This window comes from Phascolarctos cinereus, unplaced genomic scaffold (assembly GCF_003287225.1).
Source record: "Phascolarctos cinereus isolate Bilbo 61053 unplaced genomic scaffold, phaCin_HiC Scaffold_2;HRSCAF=192, whole genome shotgun sequence".
Taxonomy (NCBI): Eukaryota; Metazoa; Chordata; class Mammalia; order Diprotodontia; family Phascolarctidae; genus Phascolarctos; species Phascolarctos cinereus.
This window is the reverse complement of record NW_027555625.1, coordinates 357250904-357275645: the sequence shown is the minus strand read 5'-3', so window position 1 is coordinate 357275645 and position 24742 is coordinate 357250904. Positions and strand designations below refer to the sequence as shown.

The following is a 24742-nucleotide window of genomic DNA, read 5'->3' as shown; positions in this document are numbered from 1 at the left end:
AGATCCAGAACTCTGAACCCCCAAGATCCAGGGGACTTTAAAATCTACCAATGGTCTTAGGGTATCTATACTCTGAAAGGTGGGAGGTTGAGGTAGAGATCAGTCAAAGAACCCAGGTGAACACTAAGCAAGACCTGCCACTCCACCCAGTCCAAATCAATAACAGAAGCTAGAAAGGTAAGTAAGCAGAAGATAGCAGTCACTATCAAGCAGCTAGGTGGCACAGTGGATAGAGCACCAGGCCTAGGATCAGGAAGACCTGAGTTCACATCTGACCTCACATAACTTACTAGCTGTGTGACCTTGGGCAAGTTACTTAACCCTGTTTGCCTCAGTTTCCTCATCTGTAAAATGATCTGGAGAAGGAAATGGCAAACCACTCCAGTATCTTTGCCAAGAAAACCCCAAATGTGGTCATGAAGAGTCAGACACAGCTGAAACAACTGAACAACATAAAGCAATCACTATAAATAATTATTGTAGACCCATAGATACCCCAAAATCCAAATTAGAAGAAGAAGGTAACTCCACAATAACTACAAACTCAAAGGGAAAAATGGATTTTCCACAAGAGATACATGAATGCCTAGAAGAAATAAAAGGAGAGATAAAAAATGAAATAAAGACTTCTGGAGGAAAGAATTGGAAGGATAATAAGTAGCTTAGAACAGAAAGCAGTAAACCTTACCCAAGTAATAGATTTCATAAAAATCAAAATAACCTAAACAGAAGTCAACAATTATATGAAACAATAAGAAATTTTAGAGTGAAATCAAAATTAGGGGGAAAAAAAACCCAGAAGAAAATGAAAGGTGTGTTGTCACAAACATCTTACTTGGAAAATAGGTTATGGAGATATCATTTAAGAATCATCAGACTCCCTGAAAACTATAATTAAAAAGAAAGAAAGAAAGAAATCCTAGACACTGTATTTAAAGTAATAATAAATGAAAACTGCCCAAATCTGTTAGAACCGATGGACAATTTTTAGTTCTAAAAGTAGAATTCACTGATCATCTCCTAAAAGATATCCTAAAAGGAAATCTTTTAGGAATGATGTAGCCAAAATATAGAGCTTCCACATCAAAGATACTGAAGAAAAAGTTTAAGTCCCAAGACTAAACTTAAGTTTAGTCAGGACCACATAAGACTTGGCAACTTCTACTATAAATGAAGGGAACTCTTGGAATAATATTATATTCAAAAGTAATAGACTTAACCAAAAATCATTTACCCTGAAAAGTTGGATATTATCCTACAGGGGAAAAAATGGGAGGATTTTCAGGCATTCCTGATGAAAAGACTCCAACTGAGCTGAAACTTTGAACTGCAAACACAAGATTCAGATGAAACCTAGGTAAAATTAGGATGTGCTATATGATATGCTAACGTTCTCATGGGGAGAAATGATAAATATCTCTTCAGAATCTTAACATCTTCAAAGGAAATTAAGGGAGTTGAATAAGACAAATAGAAAACCTGGGAGGTGGGTTGGTTTTGTTCTGCAGGTTTTAAGAGGGGAAAGAAAAAGGAGTGTAAAAGGAAAATACTACTGTGAAAAGGAGGAAGAAAAGGCTGGAGCTTACTATTTTTCATAATTAGGGTATATGAGAAGAGTAAATAAAATTGAAGGAAGGGATTGAAGGATGCAACAGATGAACCTCTTAACTGACCTGAACAAAAGAGGGTTGAACACACACACACACACACACATCCATCAGATGCCACAGGGAAAGAGTAGAAAATAGAAGGAGGGGAGAGTGTTAATAAGGAGGATAATACTGGGGAGGGAATAGTTGCAAAGTGAACTTTAGCTTTGGAGGGTAAACCTGGAAGGGGAGAAATTAAAAGAAAAAAAAAGAAAAGGTAAGAACCAATGTTCAGGGTCTGAGCAAGGGGAAGAGAAGAGGAAGATCGGTGAAAGGGAAGCAGATCAATTTAGTTATATATAACTAGTTTAGTTCATATTCCTTCTTTTTCATTACCTTCCTCTTTGTAAAAGGTAATGAGTTACCTCTTAGAGAAAATAGTATAATAGGTTATGAAGAAAGAAAATAAAAGTGAGCAATCATAGCATTGAATGTGAGTGGAGTGAACTCTGATATCCAAAATGTATGAAAATTTACTCAATCATATAAGAACAGCATTGCCCAGTAGATAGTCAAAGAATATGAAGTCTGTTCTCAAAAAGTGAAACTTGAGCTATCAACAGCCAGATGAAAGTATGATCCAAATAACAGTAAGAGAAATGTGAACTAAAACAACTCTTAGGTTTCACTTTACCCCTATCAGATTGGCAAGGATGACTAAACAGGAAAATGACAATTGTTAGAGAGGCACAGGCATACTTATGAATTGATAGTGAAGTTGTAAATTTGTTCTTCCAATGGAAATAATTTTGGAATTGTTCCCCAAAAGTCATTAAATAACATACATTTTGCTTCAGCAATACTTTTACTAGGCTTGTACTCAAAGAGATCAAAGAAAAAGGTAAAGAACCTAGATATTACATAAGTATAGCAGCACTTTTAGTCATATCAAAGAATTTTAAACTAAGTTGGGAAATGGCTGAACAAATTATGGCATATTAATATTATCTTTGCTGTAAGAAATTACCAAAGAGATCATTTCAGATCATCCTGTAAAGATTTATATGAAGTAATGTTTACCAAAGTGAGTGGAACCAGGAAAACAATTTATACAATGACTACAACATTGTAAAGAAAAGCAGCTTTCAAAGACTTAAGAAATTTTCTCAAAGCAATAACCAAACATGACTCCAGATGACCTGTCTTGCAGTCTGTTACCCATCTCTTGACCGAGAGGTGAGGGACTGGAGGTGCATAAAGGAACATTTCTAGGTGAAGCCAATGTGTGGATTTATTTTCCTTGACTGGTTATCTGTCACAGGGTTCTTTAAAATTTTTTTTTAAATTGAAGGTTGTGGGGAATTGGGGGCAACATTAGGGGCTAGCAATAATAATACTTAAAAAAAGAAGGGAAAAAAACGAGGACCATTGGATTTTTTTAAAAAATTCCCAGAACGGAAGGACGCACAGATAAGTAGAAGAGCTTTGAAAGTATCTTTTTTTTTTTTGAAGTAAAGCAAGTTATATGAGATAGAAATTTTTGGTTTCATATATAACCTTTTTTTTTGGTTCTACTTCATACATAGAAATGCTCATTTTTTGTTAACATTCAGAATTTTAAAAATAATTCCTATAGTACTTTACTTATACCATCCATGGCACTAGCTTATGCTTACTCATATTGTACCTACTTGTATACTGTCTTACTTACTAGATTTGAAAGCTCCTTGAAGATAGAGTCTCATATCCATTCTTGTATCTCCCACAAGATGTTGCATATAGTAGATGTTGAATACATATTTATTAACGAATTTTTCATAGGTGCACTTCTCTGGAAGATTGAACAGAAATCTAACAAGGCATTTGCCTGTGGGAAAGTAACTATCAAAGGAAAGCGGCACTGGTATGAGGCCCTGCCACAAGCTGTTTTTGTAGCTTTAAGTGATGACACTGCTTGGATTATTAGGACTAATGGAGATTTATACTTACAAACAGGTAATTAATTGACTTTGGCATTGAATCATCTTTGTGCTACACCTTTGCTTACTGACTGCACTCTTAGATTAAACCAAAATGTTGAAGGCTGCAGAAGCATAGTTCTTCAGCTACGATTTTAGAGGATCAGTTTCAGTCATGATGCTTTTACGTCTTCTTTTTGTGATATAGTGGTAGCTTAATGCTGTTGATACTTATTCCATTTCCATGCCTGAAACATATTTCTTCCTTGGTTTTAGAGAAGATCTTAGGTACTATCTAGAGCAACTCTCTTGAGAAAACCAAGGCGCAGAGCAATTAAGTATTTTACCCCAGGTACCATAGGTTGACATAGTAACATGGTAGGGCTAGGATTTGAACCCAGGTCCTCTGGCTCCAAATCCAGGATCTTTCTACTACACCAAGCTGCCTGTCAAATCCTCATTTTCTTGAAGTCCATTTCAGGTGCCACCTGTCCCTTGAAGCCTTCCCTGTCCCTCTTTTACCCAGATGAAAGTCATTTTGATCTGCTCAAATTATCTTAGTATATTTTATCTAGATTCCTTCTTTGCCTCTATTACGTTCTACATTACACTGTCCTTATTTGTGTACATGTTATAATCCTCCTTCCTTACCCCTTTGTAATTTTGTAAGCCTCTTTAATGAAGGAACTATTTTGTTTTTGGTCTTTGTATCCCTAGCACCTAGCACAGCTTCATGCATATAAGTGTTTGTTGAACTGAGTTGAATTTGCAAATTGTTCAGGTTAATTTAAAGTGTTTCTTCTTACAACAAATCCAGTGCAAATCATTTATACCGCCTTGCCAAATCTAAAAAGAGACAATTGAAGTGAAATTAATAATAAAATAATTTTTCCTTCCTAGGGCCTACATTAAGCGTACTAAATGTTCTATTTCATGTTCAGAAAATCCTAAGGGAAATTACTTCTAAAAAGTAACAGTTCACCTGGTCCTGGGAAACCTTTAACGTTTGGAGGACATGCAATGGGGCTTGTTTATTAGGAGTAAACAGTAATGAAATTCTTATGTATACTGTTAACAACAACTGAAATATTGTCCTATAATGACAACTTCATTTATCAATCTCTGGGATGCATTATGGGAAGAAGTACCACCTGGCCTGCCCTAATGGACTTGTGTAAATGACATCTGACTAAATTGCTGAGTCTATGAGAATAACTTAATCACTTGGATTTTCAGCAAGTAATAGATGATTTCCAGTTTGTTCCCAATGAGCAAGACTTTTTAGTCTTGCCATTAGAAATGAGTCGCTGTAGAGATCATCTAGATCAGATGTTGGCAACTTTTCCAAAAGATAATATGCTAAGGCTCTGACCTTTGTTTTTCTGATATAAGGTTGTTGAGATCAAGGTGTTGATAACTGAATGGAATTTCTTAAGAGAATAGGCAGCCTAGCAAGAGCCAGAATTGTCCTCAAGTATAAATAAGAGTAGGATGTCTCTATATGGTATGCATCAAAGGGCACCAGAAAAGACTTCCAACCACTCTTTAAAAATATCTTTACTTTGTCATGAGTCTGGAAATTACATTAATTTTTAATTAATTTGGTCAGTCAGATATTTATTAAGTGCCTACTGTGTGCCAGGAACTGCTAAATGCTAAAGAAAGAAAGGCAAAACAGTCTCTACTTTCAAGTAGCTCAGAGTCTAATGGGGAAAACAATATGTAAACTGCTATATATAAACAACACATAGACATGTAAATTGAAGATAATTTCAGGGGAAAGGCATTAAGGGTGATCGGGAAAGGCAATAACTTTAAGGGTGATCAGGAAAGGCTTCTTTCAGAAGGTAAGCTTTTAGCTAAGACTGGAAGGAAGCCAGAGAAGGAGCCAGGAGGTAGAGATGAAGAGGGACAGCATTCTAGCCATGGGAGACAGTCAAAGAAAATGCCTGGAGTGGGCAGATGGAGTGTCTTGTTAGAGGAGCAGCATGGAAGGATAGTGCAAATATAGATATTCCTGGTTTGGCTTTCATTCTTTAACAACTTAGTGTAAATTAGTGAGACTTTTTTCATATAGTGGAAAGAATACTGGGTTTGGGGTCTGGGAGGTTTGAATCCTTGCTCTGCTACTTACCTGTGTGATGTGATGCAAGCCTCTTAACTTCCCTGGCCCTTAATTTTTACATACGTATAATGAAGAAAAAGAAAATTCTAGAGCCTGGGTATGGAAGAGTGTGCAGCTTGGTAGTAATCAGTATGGTAATATGTGATTGCCTGGGAAGCAAGTTCAAGTAGGGCATAGTCATGGTCTGAAACCAGAGAGTACATAGTTTTTTTTAAAAGTTTTAATTATAGAGTTCTGCCTGCTCTCAGGAAAGCCTCACCTGAATTCATTAATACTTTCCTTATAATTGGGAGGTAGCACAATGTAGTGGAAACAGAATTAAATGAGGCATCAAACTGGAACTTAAGTTCCAGTTTTTCTATGTAATTTATTAGCTTTGTGACTTTGGGCAGTCGCCTGCTTGGAACTTACAGTACATTAGAGGCGATAACATTTGTTATGTTGGACTGTCTTGTGCCAGTGGACACACAGGTAAATATAATATAAATTACTATGTGATAAGTACTTAAGGAGGGGTATGAAGTGCTATCAGATTGAAGAAGAAACTTTTTCCCACTGAAAGAATCAGAGAAGGCTTTGTGGAGGAGGTGACATTTGAGCTAAGTCTTCAAAATGAGGTATCAGGTGATGAAAATGAGCGGGCATTTCAGGAGTAGGATATCAGTGTGATCAAAGGCACAGGCAGGAAAATGTGGGCCATATTTGGGGAAAAGTGAATAATTAAGTTTGACTAAAGCATGGAGTGATGAGATGTGGGATAAGAAAAGTCCAGGAAGACAGTGCAGCCTTCAGTATGGAAAGGCTTGGGTGCTAGAATAAGGAGTCTGGTAGAACATGGAAGATTGTTGAAGGCTTCTGGGCAAAGGAGGAAATGGATCAGAGAGGCATAGTAGTGTGTGAGGTATTGGAGGAGGAGAGGGTCTAGAGTATTGAAGCTATCCAGGAGAGACATAATAAGTATCTGAACTAGCATGGCAGCTATAGGTATAAATGAGAAATTTTAAATGTCGTGATTCTTTGGGACTTTTTATCTTTGTCTTACTTAAAGGTTTGAGTGTGGATCGTCCTTGTGCCAGAGCTGTGAAGATTGACTGCCCATATCCCCTTTCCCAGATCACATCTCGAAACAATGTGGTATGGGCATTAACTGAACAAAGGGCGCTTCTGTATCGAGAGGGAGTGAGCAGCTTCTGTCCAGAAGGGGAACAATGGAAATGTGACATTATAAGGTAATAAGACCTTGTTAAGGAAATCCTTTAAAAAATTGGATTGCCAAATAGAAGAGTGTTGTGTACTCATTTATAATCCAGTGTATTGAAAGTGCTTTCTGTCTATAATAAGCTTTGATGGAGATAATTTCTTTATTCAGAATCTGACTTCTCTTTATTCTCAGAGATTTCTTTTTCCATATTTAGTAAAACTGAGGGGAGTCTACTTTAGCCTAGTACCAGAGTTTCAATTTTCATCTAATTCTGTTAAAATTAGCCTTTATACTTGACACGTAATTGACACTCAAAATATTTCTTATTGTTTGTACCAATTAAGGTTGTTGGTATGAAAGTGTTCATAGTTCTAAGAAAGAACAGACAAAGATTTTGGTTTGAACAGCCCTAGAATGCTGAATCATCTTTTTTTTCTGAGTTGTTATAATGTGGTACAAAAGAATAAGAACTTAGGGAGCCTTTGCTGCTTTTCTATCCCATCACTACCCTTCCTCTTGCTCCCCTTTTGTACACTGAAGTCAAACTCTGGTTCCTCCTCATGTCATGGAGGTGACTTAGGTTCTCAGAGCCATGTGTTCTGCTGCATGATGGTAGAGTACAAATCCCCACATCCTTCACTTCCTTGGAGGTTGATTGTTAGGTACTTAAGGGTAAGACTGTGCCTTGGTCGTTTTATTCAGTGGACATTTAATTATTGAATGGCAAATATTGGAAATTTGAATATGTAATCTAGTTATTTACTTTTTTTCTTCGATTTTTGATGCCTGCAGTGAAAGGCAAGCTTTGGAACCTGTGTGTATAACTCTTGGAGATCAACAAACCATATGGGCTTTGGACATCCATGGAAATCTCTGGTTCAGAACTGGTGTTGTTTCCAAGAAACCTCAAGGAGATGATGACCATTGGTGGCAAGTAGGCATTCAGCTATCAGTAAGGACCACTGTCTATCCATAGGTAGTCTCAGGAGATCCCAAGATCCCTTTCTCTCTCTCTCTCTCTCTCTCCATGTTAAAAGCATCATAGCATTTTCATCATTGAAAAGATAGCTTGGAAATCCTACTTTAATTAAATACAGCAGGCTTTATTTTTCCTATTTAGAAATGTGCTAGCATGTGTAATAGTAACAAAAAAGAACCTAGCAACAGCAGTCTGAACATCTAGTTAATGATGTTGTTTATATCTGTGGAAATGTATTAAGGGAGAGAACAGTAGATGTATATATAGTACTAAACTACAATTAAAGTACATGTGTCTACTTATTTAAAAGATTTGTTTGAAATTTATTAAGTAAAGGCAATTTCAGGGAAGAACTAATTTTTTTCTTTCAAATATTTCCAGAAATTGAGATATTTTGAGCATGTAACAGGATGATACATCTTAAAAGTCTTTTCATATGGCTATCCCAGTGATTTCTTGTGTGTCTTAGCTCTAGAATAACTAAGAGTTTACCCTCAAAGGAAATTGTGTCACTTTTCTTTCTTTCCTCTTCCACCTCCACATAGATACATACTTTGGTAGCTTTCACTGTTGATGTAATTTCGTTGCCAGTCACCAAAGATCTACTGTAAAAGTTAATAAGGGATGACACTGAAAATAAAGTTTTGGAATATGTCATATTTTGAGGTTCAGGTTTATTTACACAGGCAGTCATACTGCTTATTTTTCAAGTGGTTGTAGGTCCTTTATATGAGCAAAACCCTTTTTTGGTCTCAGTTGCTTTATTTGTCAAATAAAGAGGATTGGATGAGGTGACCCTTACTGTCCCCCCCAGCTTTAAATGTATGACAATGAGAATGTGGAAAAAGAAGTCATGTTTGGTTTTAATAACGATTAAACTTTCTTTTGCTGAGTCAGAAAAATAAAGATTTTTCGGGTTTTTTAAATCTGTATTTTATGATTTAAACAAAAACACGTGTGGGCAAAACATTCTGGAGTATCAAGAGTGTCTACTACTATCTGCTTATGTATTTTTCCAAGCACTCATTTTTTACTGATTAAGGTATGCAACCTCAATGACTCTTTGTATATACTCTGTTATCTTATGGTCAAACCTCACTAGAAATGACCAATTTGAAAAGAATTTTTACTAAATGCTACAGTGATTCTCTTCACTTTCATTCTTGACTAGGATACCAGATACCTTCTAGCCAAACTGACCAATTTGTTGTTCTTCAAATTTATTATTCTGTCTCCCACTTCCATGCCTTTTCACAGTCTTTCCCCTTCATGCATGGAACATACTCCCTCCTTACCTCTTCTACCTCTAGAAGGAATCTGTAGCTTCTTTCAAGGCTCAGTTCATGTGTCTTTTCTGATCTCTGCAGTTTTTAGTACTTTCTCCTTCCTCAAATGATTGTGAATGAACTTATCTATTTACATGTTATTTTTTCCCTTGTAGAAAGAACATCAAGTAATAGAAGGCAGGGACTGATTTTCTTTTTGGTTTTTGTATTACCAACACCTAGCACATATTTATCTATAACAGATGCTTAATAAATACTTTTTGGATTGGATTAAATAGACTAGCATAGAGACTCTCATACTTTTTGTTCTTGGGTCCCATTTACACTCTTAAAAATGATTGAGGAGCATTCTCCCCTCCTTATCTCCTTCCCCTCCCCCGCCCCTGCCAAAAGCTTTTGTTTTATGTGTGTTGTACCTATAGATACTTATATTCAAAATTGAACATCTTAGTATTGTTATAAAAATAGTTTAGACTTTGCTATCTCCCTGAAAAAGTCTCATGGACCCTTAGAAGTGTCTGGACCACACTTTGAGAACCGAGGGGCTTAGGAGGTAAGCATTTGACCCAGGTCATTAAGGGAATTTGAAAACAGAAATTCAGAGAGATGGATGTAGAGTAGGAACTAACCACAGAACTAGCAGGTGTACAAATGAGCTCATGGCCGTCATATTTTATGGTGTTCTTTCTAGGTGAGCATCACAGATTATGTGGTGTTTGACCAGTGCAGCTTATTCCAGACAATAATTCATGCCACACACACAGTGGCAACAGCTGCGCAGGCCCCTGTGGAGAAGGTGGCAGACAAGCTTCGAATGGCATTTTGGTCACAGCAGCTTCAGTGCCAGCCGAGCCTGCTTGGTGTCAACAATAGTGGTGTTTGGATCTCGTCAGGCAAGAATGAATTCCATGTAGCAAAAGGAAGTCTAGTAGGTTAGTGGATTTTTTTATTCCTGTTGTTCCTAAGAGGTAACTTCATTCTAAAATTAAGTGCTGAAAGATAAGCTTTAAACCTTCAAATGGAAAAGATGCATGGTTAAAAGATGGTGGTTTGAGTACAGATTAATAGAAAGGAGTCTTAAAGTTGTATGATTACTCTCTGTATTTAAAAACCTGGCATTACTTTTGTTAGAAACACCAATGTCTGGATGGTAAGTGATGAATTCCTATCACAAATGTATTATGATATGTTATGAATTGAGTAGTTATAAGTGACCATTATATAAATTTTATATTTACATGGAAAAAAAACTCACCCAAGCTTCAAACTTCATAAGATCACAATGAGGTGGAATATTGTATCTCCCTGAGAAAAAAATCCTACCACTGCTTAAAATGGAATAATTGTAAAGGCTCTTCAGAGAGCTTTATGATTAAAATGTAGTCAGTTCATTTTCTGTGAATAAATTGCCTACTTTGTGAATTTTTCGTCATACTGAACTTAACTGTTACCTCTCCTACCTTGCCCTCAAAAAAAAGATGAGTTCATACACGTCTTTGTGTGTATCTGTCTTGACAGTATTCTCAAGTAAAACAGACATAAAGCTTGAGATCCATTCTTCTGTATTAACTAGATAATCCACAACTGACTGTGAGAGGATTTGGTTAATTAAAAGTCACATAAGAAGAAGGAACCAAAATGATTAGTTCTCTTAATTGCTTCCAGGGACGTATTGGAATAATGTTGTTCCACGTGGTACTGCTTCAGCAACAAAATGGGTGTTTGTGTTGGCTTCTGCTGCTCCTACTAAAGAAGGTGGGTCAGTTTTTATTTAGGAAATTTAATGCGTAGGTCAGTTGTATAAATGAGTTCAAGCCAAATTTTATTATTGTTTTCTACTTGATAGTGAATGGTGTCATCTTGCAGGCATCTCAGACACGCATACAGATATGATAATGCAGTTTTCAAAGCATTTATTAGCCATTGCCATGAACAAGACAGTACCAGCCACATGAAGCAATTTAGATTGGGTTATCCAAGGGAGCTAGTGCTAGAGAAAAGATCAATTTTCCTAAAGTTTGTTTATATCTAAAAGCATAGTACTTTTATCCTTAATACAGGGATAGACAGAATTTGTCTGAAGTAAGCATCAGATGATTTTCAATGGCACACAAAAATACCCTTTAGTAAAATTGAGGAGGAGGTGATTTTTGTCCTTCCCAAGTCTTTTTTTGTACCACTTTCTCACCTCCTAGCAGCCTGTAACACTTACCCTTAAGCATCCAGTGCCTTTATTTTCCCTCTAGTTATCTGAATCCCATGTTTGTCACTTCCACTCAGACCGGTCTGCCTAGAAATGTTCTTTACATTCTTCTGCCCTCTGAAATTTCTTTATTGTATCATGATCTCCTATTCTGTGTCATTTTATTTCTTATTACTAAACCTCTTCCCTGTCCTTAGAGTGACCTTCAGTCTCTCACAATTCCTGTTCTCTTATCCATTGTTCTTGCTCTGCTGCACTTTCTTCCTTTCATAGTCTTGACTCCATGATTCGTTCATCCATATACTATCTTCTACCCTTCAGTCTCTTGATCCCTTGTTCTATTCTTATGCCTTAATAGATTCCAACCCTTGATTACCACATCCCAGCCCCTATCTGCTTTCTCTACTCTTACTCAGTTGCTGTTGAAAACTATAGGAGGAAATCCCACGTTAAAAAAAAAAAAAGACCTATGTTCACTGATCTCAGGCGGGTCCTCATTGCTGTACTGGAATACTTACGTTCTTCCCAGATTGACTTTATTACAATATTCACAGTGGATAACCCTCCAGATAGGAGCTCCACTTCTTCCTTCCTCTCAGCAAGAAACTTCATCTTCTATTTTACTGATAAAATAGAGGCTATTTGCTTTGAGTGCCTTCTTCTCTGTTCCACATAAACTTTTCAAAACTCTCCTACGTGAACTCCTGGTTTGCTCCAGTCTCAGAAAAAGGTGGCCCTTCCTTTTGCCAGAGCCAGCCTCTCTGCTGTGCTTGTGCCCTTGATCCCATTGCCTCCTGTCTTTTTGTGTAACTTTTCTTTCTAGATCATTTTCTTCCTGTCTGGCTGTCAAATCTTCATTCTCTTCTTGTCCACTGTTTTCTCCCTACTGCCTGCCAATATATCTGGGTCTCCCCCATTGTTAAAATACCTAGACTTTATCCTTTTAAGCTGTTGCTCTATATCTTCCCTTTACATTTTTCTGCCCAAATCTTAGAAAAAGCTGTTTTCCTCTTGTTATTTCACTTATTTTCTTAGCTGCTATGTTTTTTTAATGATGAACTTAATAACTAATAAACATGAAAATTTTAATATACAAAAAATAAAGAATACATGTGAAACAGAACTTCTCTTACGTCTGATTTTTTTAAAAGATGCCTATTAAACTTAACTGGGAATGACAAAATTGCCATTTATGTCACCTAAATTTCTCTTAATTTTATTTTTTGTAATTATTAAATGTTTTATTGATGTTCTTTCCCTTTCTCCCTTCCTCCCTTCCTTCCTTCCTTCCTTCTTCCCTTCCTTCCTTCTTCCCTTCCTCCTGTCCTCCCTTCCTCCCTTCCCTTTCTTTCCCTTTCCTTAACTACCCACTAACACATCCTTCTTACCCCAAATAAAAGTTCCCCTTGAAACAAATAAGTTTATTCAAGCAAACAGTTTTTCACATTGGCCATGTGTGAAAATGTACGTCTTATTCTGTACCTCTAGTCCATCATCTTCCTGTCAAGAGATAGCTGGCATGCTTTATTATCAGTCTTCTGAAGCTGTGATTCGTTACTGCATTGATTAAAACTGTGTAATCAAAGTTATTTTCTGTTGCATCATTGTGGTCATAAAAATTGTTCTCCTGATGTATCCCTCTCCGTTAGTTCTTGTAAGGCTTTATCTTTTTTCTCTGAGTATCATATTTATCGTTTCTTACTGTGTATATTCAATATTTCTTGTTGTTCATAGCTTTCCACTTAAAACCATTTATTCATCTTTTTCCTAATTGATAGGGACCTACTTTGTTTCCAAATCTATGATACAGTAAGAAGTACCGTTATAAATGTTTTTGTGTTTGCAGGTCCTTTCCCTCTCTGTCTTTGATTTCTTTATGGTATATGCCCCGACTCAATTCTCAGCCCCTTTTAGTCTAGCTTTCAACTCTAATACTGAACTGAAACTGCTCTTTGTAGGATTGCTGGCGATCTTTTGACTGCTGACTTCTTTGGCTCTTTTGACTGACTCTGGCCTTATTTGACTTGACCAATTTTGTGTCATTTGACACCAGTGGTTACCTCTCTTCTTGGATAGTATCTCCTCCTTTGTCTTTTATGACGCTGTTCACTTTTAGTTTTTTTCCTACCTGTGTGACCACCTCTTATCAGCCTTCCCTAAAGGATCATCATTCGTTTCCTACTCCCTAAGCACGGGTGGCCCCAATGCCCTTTCTTGGTACCTTTTCATTCTACACATAGTCTCTCAATGGTTTTAAAAATTTTTATAAATCATTTCTTACTGTTAAATAGTTTATTATCCTCTCTTTAAAAACCTTGCTGTCACTTTCCAGTGATCCCTTTGCCCATAATAGAATCCTCCCTTGTAGTAAAGATGTACAACTAAGCAAAACAAATCAGCACATTAGCTGTTATTGAATGTGAATACCTTATTTTACACTTTTAGTCTCACACCTCTCTCATGAGAAGGAGGGGCCTTCGTTACCAGCATTCTTCTGAGCTCATGATTGGGCACTTCATTGGTTAGAATTCTCAAGTCTTTTGATGTTTTATGAATTATGTATATTATGATATATTTTGTTGTATTATGTGACATTATTATATCTTCATAGTATTGTGTTCATCATGTGAGTTGTTTTTCTGGTTCTTTTTTTACTTCACTCTGTATCAGTTCATACCAATCTTTATAAGTGTATGGAACACTAAACTTCTCTGTCCAGTTGCTTTGGGGTCTGACTTACCTGGTGTTTTCCTTTGATCAATTTTTCTAGTTTTTAACCAATACCAAATAGTTTTGATGATTACTGCTTTATAAAAGTATAGTCTGAAATTTGAACAGGGACTGCTTTCTTTTGGAATTTGTATCATTAGTGCATAACACAGTGCTTTACAAATAGTAGGTGCTTCATAAGCGTTAATAAAATTGAATCGAATTGAACTGTATTTTTAGGGTTTTGTTTATGCTAAAAGGTATAAGAAGTGTAAACAAGTTTGTAGAAAATAAAATTTATTACCCAGTAGGCAATGGCTGCACATGTAAACAGGAAATTTTCTAAAGAGAAAGCACAAGTTGTCAAGAACCACCTAAAAAGCTTTGTTTTCTAATAACTAGAGAAATGCAAATCAAAGCAGCTGTTAAGATATCACCTTAGGCCCATTAAGTTGGCAAAAGTAGTTAAGACTAATAAGGTTCAAGGCTAGTTGGACTGTGCAAAGACAGGATCTTTATTCCAGTTGTAATTGAGCTGTGAATTGGTGCAGTCTTGTTAGGAAGCAGTAGGACATTATCCGAAATGAGCTACAAAACTGTATATACCCTCTCAACAGTGTTAAAGATGTCAAACAAAAATAGTCCTGGCTCCAGGAGCTGCCATAGTAAAATCATAAAGAGCCTTTGTGTACAGCAGTTAGGAAATGACTGAACAATGTGATATGTAAATGTAATGAGATATCATTGCATCGTAATACAAAGAAATAAGGGAAGAATGATATGAAATGATGTGGACTGAAGAAGGTAGACCCACAAGAAAATACATTCTTTTTTTTTTGGTGGTGCAGTTGGGGTTAAGTGACTTGCCCGGGTCACACAGCTAGTAAGTGTCATGTGTCTGAGGCCAGATTTGAACTCAGGTCCTCCTTACTCCAAGGCCGGTGTTCTACCCACTGCACCACCTAGCTGTCCCAAGAAAATACATTCTAAAGATAAGAACAGCAACAAAATCTAGGAAAATTGGAAGGAAGAAAACTCTAAACAGGAAATGGAAATAAACAGGATAATTTAGTAACTCATTTTGATAGAGGTAAATGTAGAGAGCCAGTCTTAGAGCCAAGAAGACCTAGACCTGGGTTCAGTTCCTGCTTCTAACACACCTGTCTGTGTGAAACCTTGGGCAAGAGTCATGTGACCTCTCAGAATTCTAAGACTAAGTTGAAGAAGAAGTGCTAACCTGCATGGGTATAGGTCCTTATCAGAGAGTTTACTATAACATTGAAATGCTGGGGTTAAAGTTAATATGTACATTTTAATAAACTCTAATAAAGGAAGTTTTTCATGTACAGTCTTAAAAATATTCTTGTTTGTGTATTTGAATATGTTTGATAATTACTAAGTTTATAAAAAGAAATTTTTAAAAGAATAGGGTCATCATTTTGCACTCTATTTCTTAAAACATTGCCAAACTTTTTATCTAAAGTGGAAATTAAGGGTTTTTTTTACCTTAATAGGAAAATTAAGTTATATGAAGAAAGGCAATCCTATATTAATGAACGTCAGTAACCACAGCACTGGTTCAGAACTTTCCAATAAAGGCTGTAAAAAGTTAGCTGAGATTTGTAGCCAAAAGAAAATTCCTTCAGTCCTTTTCATTGTGCTTTTTCAGCAATTCAATTAATATTAAATACTTCCTGAGTCCCAAATTCTGTTAGTTCCTTGGGAAGGAGAAAAAATTAGGTAAGATACTGTTCTTACTCTTAATAAAGTTTACTGTCTAGTGGAGAATAGAACATGTACACAAATAACTATAATTCATTTGTTAACTCATTCATTCAGTAAATATTTATTAAGTGAGTATAATGTCCAGAGCACTGTACTTGAGGAGAGAAGGAAGGAGACAGGGAAAGAATAAGCATTTATATAGCACCAACTTTGTGCCAGGCACTAAGCTAAGCACTTTTTTTACAAATATTATCTCATTTGAGCCTCACAATAACCCTGTGAGGTAAATGCTATTACCCTCATTTTATAGTTGAAGAAAGTGAGGCAAACAGTTTAAGTTACTTGTCTATTCCTTTGCAGAGATGGAAGTTCCACAGGTACACATATGCAATATATTTTCAGATTTTGTTTGATGTATTGATTGGTTTTGCTGATTTTTTTCTTCTATTCTTTTTGCGTTTAAAAAAATCATTTGTTAGGGGCAGCTAGGTGGTGCAGTGGATAGAGCTCTGGCCTTGGAGTCAGGAGGATCTGAGTTCAAATGCGGCCTCAGACACTTGACACTTACTAGCTGTGTGACCCTGGGCAAGTTACTTAACCCCAATTGCCTCCCCCCCCAAAAGAAAAAAAAGATTTGTTACATGGGGTGGCTTTCTGGGAGAGGGTAGGCAGAAGGATACTGGGGTAAATTTTGATGGTATAAAAAAACAGAAGATAGCAACAAAGTGTATTTTAAAAAATATATCAGTCCCATGGCATCAAGTATCGATCTGTAGGATACATATACAAGTAATTAGAATACAAGATAAGGCACGATAAGTTCATTGGAAAAGTGCAAAAAAACCCAAAACCAAAACCCTCTAAAATGTAAAGGGTAAAAGGCCTCGTTTTGTGTTACTTCGGTTACCCCTCATTCTAATTGTGTTGACAGCATTGTTTCAAATGGACTTTGTATCTGAGTTTGAGTTAGCTAACCAATAGAAGCATGACGAGCAATAGAAGTCACCAGCAAGCTTGTATTTTAGTCAGTAGCTCTACAGTTTTGGTAGTTTGCTTGACATGTGCATAAAATTAAAATGCTGCCTTGTTCTACATTTAGGCCCGATGACTCACTTGTGAATGGAGTTTAACAACAAATGTGGGTATTTCTTTTTACAGGAAGCTTTTTGTGGTTGTGCCAGAGTGCCAAGGATCTGTTTTGTGTGAGTGACCAGAATCCGCAATTCCGTCCTTCTACAGTCCAGCTTCCTCCTGATACTGAAATGAGAGCATACTCTGCCTGCCAAGACGCCATATGGGGCTTAGATAGTTTTGGACAAGTGTTTATCAGAACACTGTCCAAAAGTTGCCCAACAGGAATGCATTGGATGAGGCTGGACCTTTCTCAGCTAGGTATGACTATTGAGTTATCTTTCTTTAAATTATGATTTAAGTCACCTACCATGATGCAGAGGAAAGAATGCTGAATTTGGAATCAGGACATCTAGACTTAAAATTTGGCTCTGAAACTTCCTAGCTAAGTGATCACAGGCAAGTTACTTCATGATATTTGTCTAAAACAAAGTAGTCATGTTTGTACCAACCTGCTTGATTGGGTGGTTTTGGGTAAAGCACTTTATAAATCTTAAAATGTTAAACAAATGTCTTTATTATTCTTATAATTTTCCTGGATAAATCATGTTAACAAGTATTTATTAAACACTTTGTGCCATGTACTGTATAAAGTGGTCAAAAACAAAGGAAAGCGAAAAACACAGTTCCTATCCTCAAAGAGCATATAGTCTAATGGGAGAGACATGTAAATAACTAGCCACATAAAGGTATATTCAGATTAAATGGATGGTCGTCTCAGAAGAGAAGGCACGAGCAGCATGAGAGACCCGGAAGGGCCTCTCTCAGAAGGTAAAAATTGGAACTGAAGTCAGGCAAACTCAGAGGCAGAGGTGAGGAAGGAAAGCTTTCCAGGCATGAGGGATGGCCAGGGTAAAGGCACAGAGGTGGGAGGTGATGGAGTGTCTTAAGTGAGGAGCAGCAAGGAGGCCAGTGTAGTTGGATCATAGAGTGCATGGAGAGCAGTAAAATGTGGGACGGTGAGAAAGATGGAAGGGACCAGATTGTAGAGAATAGGACTTAATATATAATCCTGGGGGTCATAAAGAGCCATCAGAGTTTATTGATTAGAGAGGGATAACATGGTTAGATCCATGCTTTAGGACAGTCATTTTGACAGTTGAGTGGAGGATAGACTGGATTGGGAAGAGACTTGAGGCAGGGAAGACAGTAGAGGCTATTGCAATATTCCAAGTGTGAGAGCTAATAAGGGCCTGTAGTGGGGAGTGAGCAGTGTGAGTGGAGAGAAGTGGACTATGTGAGAGGTGTTGTGAAGGTAGAAACAACAACACTTAACAGATTGGATATGGGGATGAGTGCACGTGAGAAGTTGAGGAGGACACAGGTTGTGAGCCTGATGAGGGTGGTGCCCTCAGTAGTAATAGGGAAGATAGGAAGAGGAAAGGATTTAAGGGGAGAGAGAGTTCTGGTTTTGGAGTTTGATGTGCCTGTGGGACATCCACTGTGAGATGTATAAAGGGCAATTCAGTTTAAGGCAAGCCTTTAAAGGCCATTCAAGCTCAGGGGTGAGACTAGGACTTCAAAATCTTCTGTATAGAGATAAACCTGTGGGAGCTGATGAGATCACCAAATGAAGTACTGTACAACAAAAAGAGAAAAGCATGCAGGACTGAGTCTTGGGAGGCACTCATGGTATAACATGGTTGAAGAACTAGCAGAGGAGACTGAGAAGGAATGGTCAAATAGACTTCCTTATTTCACCTTATAGTCTAGTCCCAATGTAAAGACTGACAGAAATTCACTTTGTTAAATTGCTTTACTTTTGTGAAATTTCTCCTGAAAGTTTCTAAATTTCTTAATAGTACACATGTACTAAATGCTCTATCTATATTTTTATCTGTCTGTCTGCCTTCCTCATTATAGCCCTTCATATACTTGAAGGTCCTTGATTCTTCTCTTTTCCAGTCTAAATACCTCCATTTCCTTCAAGTGTTTCAGTTTCCCTCCTTTAGATGCTTTCTAGATTACAAACAACCTTCCTAAACTATGTTGCCCAGAACTGAACAGAATAATATAGAGGTGGTCTGATGAGGGCAAATAATGATTGAAGATTTTTAAGTAGAAGAATATGATAAAATTGTGCATTAGGCAGTTAAAGTCCAGACTAGTCTTGGGTTCTTTACAATGTGACTGTTATCTGTCTTTCCAGACTTATTTCCTATTACTCTTCTACATGTGCCCTATACTTGTCAGACTGAACTACTTACTGTTTAACAAAAGTGCCCAAGATTTTCCAGCCTTGTTGCCTTTTGTTCATGCTATTTACCCTCTACCTGGAATGCCTTCCCTCACTTCTCCTTGACAACCTTGCCTTTTAAAATTTTACTCATCCTTCATGGCCTAGCTCAAATACCACCTTTTTTGTGAAGTCTTCCCAATACCAACTCCATAGTATCTCTGTTATCCATCCTCTTCTCTCCACTCAAATAGGCATCAGCCTCTTGCCTGGACTGTTGTGATAGCCTCCTGATTGGTCTCCCTGCCTCAAGTCTCTCTTCTCTCTCCAAGCTAACCTCCATATAGCTGCTAAAGTGATATTCCTGAAGCACAGATCTGATCATGTTACTCCCCTACTCAAAAAGTCCAGTAAGTCCTTATTGCCAACACAGCCATTCAATTGGCAAACCTTGTCATTACTATTTCTACAGCATTTCTGCAATTATCTCCTTTTCTCCACTCAGACAGCCACAACTCTAGGCCCTTATACCCCTCACCTAGACAATTGCAAAAGCCTCCAGTACTTCATCTCACCCAATCTGGTCTATATGCACTGCTGTTAAAGTAATTTTCCTAACATGCAAATAAGATTATTGCCACTTCCATCATCAAAAAATCTCCAGTGGCTTCCCATTGCCTCTAGGTTCAAATATAAAGTGCTCTGTTTGACTATTTTTTTTTTAATGATTAGCTTGACAGAAATCAACAAACATGAACTTTCCACATACAAAGAACAGATAAAGAGAATTGTACATGAAACTGGGAATCTATATTTATATACAACTTGTTTTTATAAGTATATAACAAATTCAGTACTGTAATTCTAAAACTGCTCTGCTTGTTTGTATCTCCTACTGAACTTCCTTCTGTTTTCTTCTGTGCATTTAAAATGTTTCATTAATATTCATTTCTTTTCTGTTTTTGTTATCATTAATCACTATTCCCTGCTCTGTCTGTAACTCTCACCTCTCCCTGCAAAGTAAAAGTCCTTTCCAGTAACAATAGTCATCAGTCATCAAGAATCATCAAAACAAATACACACAAAATAGATATTTTACTCTGCACCTTTAGTCCATCACCTCCAAATCAAGAGGTGGTAAACAGGATTCAGAATCAGTCTTCTGAGTTGGTCACTGCATTGTTTATACTTTTTTTTTTTTGGTGAGGCAGTTGGGATTAAGTGACTTGCCCAGGGTCACACAGTTAATAAGTGTCAAGTATCTCAGACTGTATTTGAACTCAGATTCTCCTGACTCCAAGGCCAAAGCTTTATCCACTGTGCCACCTAGCTGCCCCTATGGTCACTGCATTGTTAAGAGTTCCAAAGTCTTTCAGAGTTGTTTTCCTTTATTACCATGTTGCTGTCGTTGTATAAATTGTTTTCCTGGTTCTGCTTACTTTATTTTCCATCAGTTCATACAAGTCTTCCAGATTTTTATGGATCTGTTGCTTTGTTCATTTCTTTTCCTTCCTTCCTTTCTTGTGCCCTTTGCTGTTTTAAAAAAATATTTTATTCTGAATATGACAGTCATTAATAATTTCAGTATACAAAAGACAGGAAAAATAGTATCGTATGTGAAACTATGAACACATGTCATGTAGATTATTTTAAAAAAATATAAATCATTAATATGGTAACAACACTGTCTTTCTTTTCTTTATCCCTTTCTGAACTTCCTTTTGCTCTCTTCTGTGTATTTTAAAAAATATTTCACTGACACTCTTTTCTTCTTTTTTAAATATCAGTGTCACTGTGTGTCACTTTCCTCTATATTACTGTCTCTCACCAAATCAAAATTTCCACCTTGTAACAAATAATTATAGTCAGCCAAAATAAATTTGTGTTATGATGTCTAAATAGTATATAGTTATAGTGTCTAAAAATGGATGTCTCATTCTGTACCTGCAGTCAAGCACTTCTCCACTAAGTGGTGGGAAGCATGTTTCATCATTGTCCTGGACTCCTGATTGGTCACTGAAGAGAGTTCTTAAATCTTTCAAAACTATCCTTTACGATGTTGTTATCATTATATAAATTGTTCTCCTGGTTATGCTCATTTCATCATCAGTTCATACTTTTGCATCACTTCATACACGTTTTCCTAGGTTTCTCTGAATTTGTCCCTTTTATTATTTATTAGGGCTCAATAATAGTCCAGTATATTCATATACCATAATTTGTTAAGCTATCACCCATTTGATGGTCACTTGCTTTGTTTTTTGTTCTTTGCTACTTCAAAAAGTGTTGCTATATGTATTTTTATACACGTAGGGCCTTTCATGTCTTTGGGATACATGCCTAGTGGTGGTATAGTTGTTTCAGAGGGTATGCACAATTTAATAACTTTTGTGGTATTCTGAAATAGCTGGACTAATTTATAGCTCAACTAACAGTGCATTAGGATGCCTGTTCTTCCATAGTCCCCTCCAGTGATTGTCATTTTTTTTTTGTCATCTGACCATTTGTTGTGGTGTGGAAGCTCAAAGATGTTTTAATTTTCATTTCTCTTTTTATTAGTCATTTGGAGCATTTTTTCATAAGGTGGTTGATAGCAAGTATTTCTGAGAACTGCCTTTTCATTTCCTTTGACCATTTATCTCTTGTTATATATTTGAATCAGTCTCTGTCTTTGAAGGGCCTTCATGACCAGACCTCAACCTACCTTTCATGCCTTTATTTACCTTCCTACACTGTACATTCCAGACAGACTAACTTTGTTACTGCTCCTCACACATGATACTTCATATGCTGTCTCCCTTTCTTTGTGCTGGCTGTCACCTTTTGCCTGGAGTACACTTCCTCCTCACCTGTATGTCTTAGAATCATGTTTCCTTCAAAAGTCAGTGCATATAACACCTTCTACATTAAGTCCTGATTCCCAGCTACTAGTGCCCTCTATCAAAAAAAAATTGCCTTGTAAATGTTTTGTAGATAGGTATATTTGTATGTATTTTCTCTCCAGTAGAATATGAGCTCCTTGAAAGTAGGGACTGTTTCATTTTTATCTTTATCCGTGGCTTAAGTATCAGTGCCTAACACATAGGATGCATTTAATAAATGTTTGGTCAATTTAGATGAAAGGTGATAAGGGATCAAGAAAGTTTTCATGGAGGAGATAGTATTTGAGTTGAGCTTTTTATGGAATTGGTAGAGATTGAACAGGCAAAATGGAACACATGGGTAAAAAATATGTAGATAAATATAGGTAAGGCATGTGGCCCATTCAAGGGACAGAGAGTAGACTAGCTTGACTGGAGCTAAGAAAATTTTGTAGGGAGTAATTTGGGGAGAAACTGAAAAAGAGGAGGGTGCCGTATTGTAGAGTATCTTGAATTCCAGGCAGAGGAGTTTGAACTTTAACTTAAAGGCAGTAGGGAACCACTGAAAGTTATATGACCAGAGCTCCATGTAAGAGAGGTTATTTTGGTAATGGTTTAAAGGACAGACTGGAATATGGAGATGGAAAGAACTATTATGAGTTAGGTTGTGCTGAGGACCTGAGTTAGGGTGGTAGCAATAGGAATAGGTTAAAAAAATTGTTCAAGGAAGTTTTATGGGTGCCTTCTTTTTAATGTCATTTTAAAATAAATATTTTCTTAAAAAGTTTAAACATCAAATATTTTTAATCCTTTTTCCTTCCCCTGTCTCCTAATTTATTCCTTTCCTGTGAACAGATGAAAATGGTTAAGCAAAACCAACTGAACAGTGAAATGTGTCTGATAGTATACAGTATATTCTGCAACTAACTGTATGCCCTTTACTTCCTCCCTTCCCTGAAAGAAGGCAAGTGATTGCTCATCTGTTTGGGGGTTTAGGATTGGTTATTACAGTTACTTACTATTCAACTTCATTTTAGTAATCTTTTAATTTGCGTTGTTGTAGTCATTGTATATTGATTGTTTTCCTGGTTCTTTTTTTTTTCCACTTTGCATCATTTTATAGACGTTTTCCTATGTTTCTCTGAATTGTTCATGTTCAGTGTCTTCTTTTGATGTAGTTGTTTTCTACTACATTTGTATATCACAAGTTATTTAGCCAGATAAGTATCAGATCTTCATTAATTAAATAATTCTGACATATATTATCAGTCTATTACATGTGAAAACAGTTTCATAAATGTTTAAGAAATGAATGATAAAAGAAAAAACTGTTGGATACAAATAGAATGAAGAATGGAATAGTAGTACAAGCATGGAAAATAGAAATCATAGCTATGCAGATTTTTTTAACACTTTAGAATTTGCAAAGCAATTTTCTACATATTTTTTCAATTGCTCCTCACATTAACTCTGTGATGTAAGAGGAGCAGAGATGTTAATCTCCATTTTATGGATGAGAAAACAGCCTCAGAATGGTTTGAGACTTTCTCAGGATTACGTAGCTAGTGAGTGTCAGAACCTATTATCCAATGTAGACCTTGTCCTGGTCTCACAAAAAATCATGGTTAAGTAAGGGAAATAGAGAATATATGCAAATACAATTGGTAAAATGCAAAGCAGAATGAGATGAGTCATTGAAAAGGTACAGTGTGGTATGAGAGTTCAAAGAAGAGAGGTCAGTTCCTACTGGGGTTTATCAAACTTCACCTCACCTTACAAAGAATTCTATTCAAGGCCCACTGGGGGTCACTCCTGAGCTTATTTTAAGGTTCTGAAAGAAGCAAGTAGCACACTTGATATTTGAACTCAAGTCCTCTGACTCCAAATCTGGTTCTCTTTCCACTACTGTTGTTCTTAGGATACCCCTTTACTTTTTAAAAAGCTCCTGTGTTTTCGCTCATTTTTTCCACCATACAGAGCAGGAAAATAGGTCTTTTGGTTTGCTTTTCATCAGGACCAGATGTTCCCCAATCTTTTCTCTCCATGTTCTTGGCACTGCTCCCTTATTGACCTTTGCCAGCCTCAAACAAGGAGGCTAAGGCCCTTGTGGCAAGAGAATAATCATGTGGAAGGTTGTGCCAGCCTCAGCTCAGTGGAGAATTAAGGTACCCACCCCATAGTTCCCCTCTATCCCCCACCCTTTCCCAGTACACACATAGAAGCTTCCTCATTCCCTGATGCTAAAGCAGATGCCTCTTCTCTGAAGTCTGGTATTCCACTTGATAATCAGAGCAAATGGGGGATTTCTGTGGAAGGAGAGCCTTACTTCTTTGGAATACTATTTTGTTTATATTCTTAAGTACATTAGGCCTTTAATCTGATCTTGTAATAGTAGTGTTAATGTGTTATCTTGGTTCTGCTGCTGATTTAGTTTTTAGGTAGACTTTTTCAGTAAATCTGCCTTCATTTTAACAAGACTTACCTGATCATCTGCTATCTTCCTAGTATTGTACAAGGAGCTATGGGAAAAAAGAAAACAGTACCTGTCCTCAAGGAGTCTATAGTGTGATTAAGTATATCACTTACACCTTTGAAATGAGATAAAAGGAGGCAGTATATAATTAATCTTGTGCTGGAATAGGTAGCACAGTCACTGTGGTAAGACACTAGGAATGCAAGAGGTCCTTCAGTCTGTAATCAGCCTCATAGCATTCTCAGTACAGTGACACATTCTTCTTTAGCAGCACCTATCAAGCTGAATACATACTTCAAAATCATTACAATTTATCAGAAGACTGA

General features: G+C 36.8%; 1 protein-coding gene across 6 annotated transcripts in view; it reads left to right on the top strand.

The window, feature by feature from the left end:
* Positions 1 to 24742, top strand: part of TECPR2 (tectonin beta-propeller repeat containing 2) — a 147957-nt gene that overhangs the window by 63134 nt on the left and 60081 nt on the right. For 5 of the 6 annotated variants that reach the window (XM_020971107.2, XM_020971109.2, XM_020971106.2 and 2 more), the window contains exons 11-16: positions 3411 to 3584; positions 6721 to 6901; positions 7666 to 7825; positions 9830 to 10070; positions 10804 to 10893; positions 16934 to 17167. In XM_020971107.2, the coding sequence (XP_020826766.1) occupies positions 3411 to 3584; positions 6721 to 6901; positions 7666 to 7825; positions 9830 to 10070; positions 10804 to 10893; positions 16934 to 17167 (1080 nt within the window). The remainder of the gene's footprint in view (positions 1 to 3410; positions 3585 to 6720; positions 6902 to 7665; positions 7826 to 9829; positions 10071 to 10803; positions 10894 to 16933; positions 17168 to 24742) is intronic. The other variant, XM_020971108.2, reaches the window with a different exon arrangement.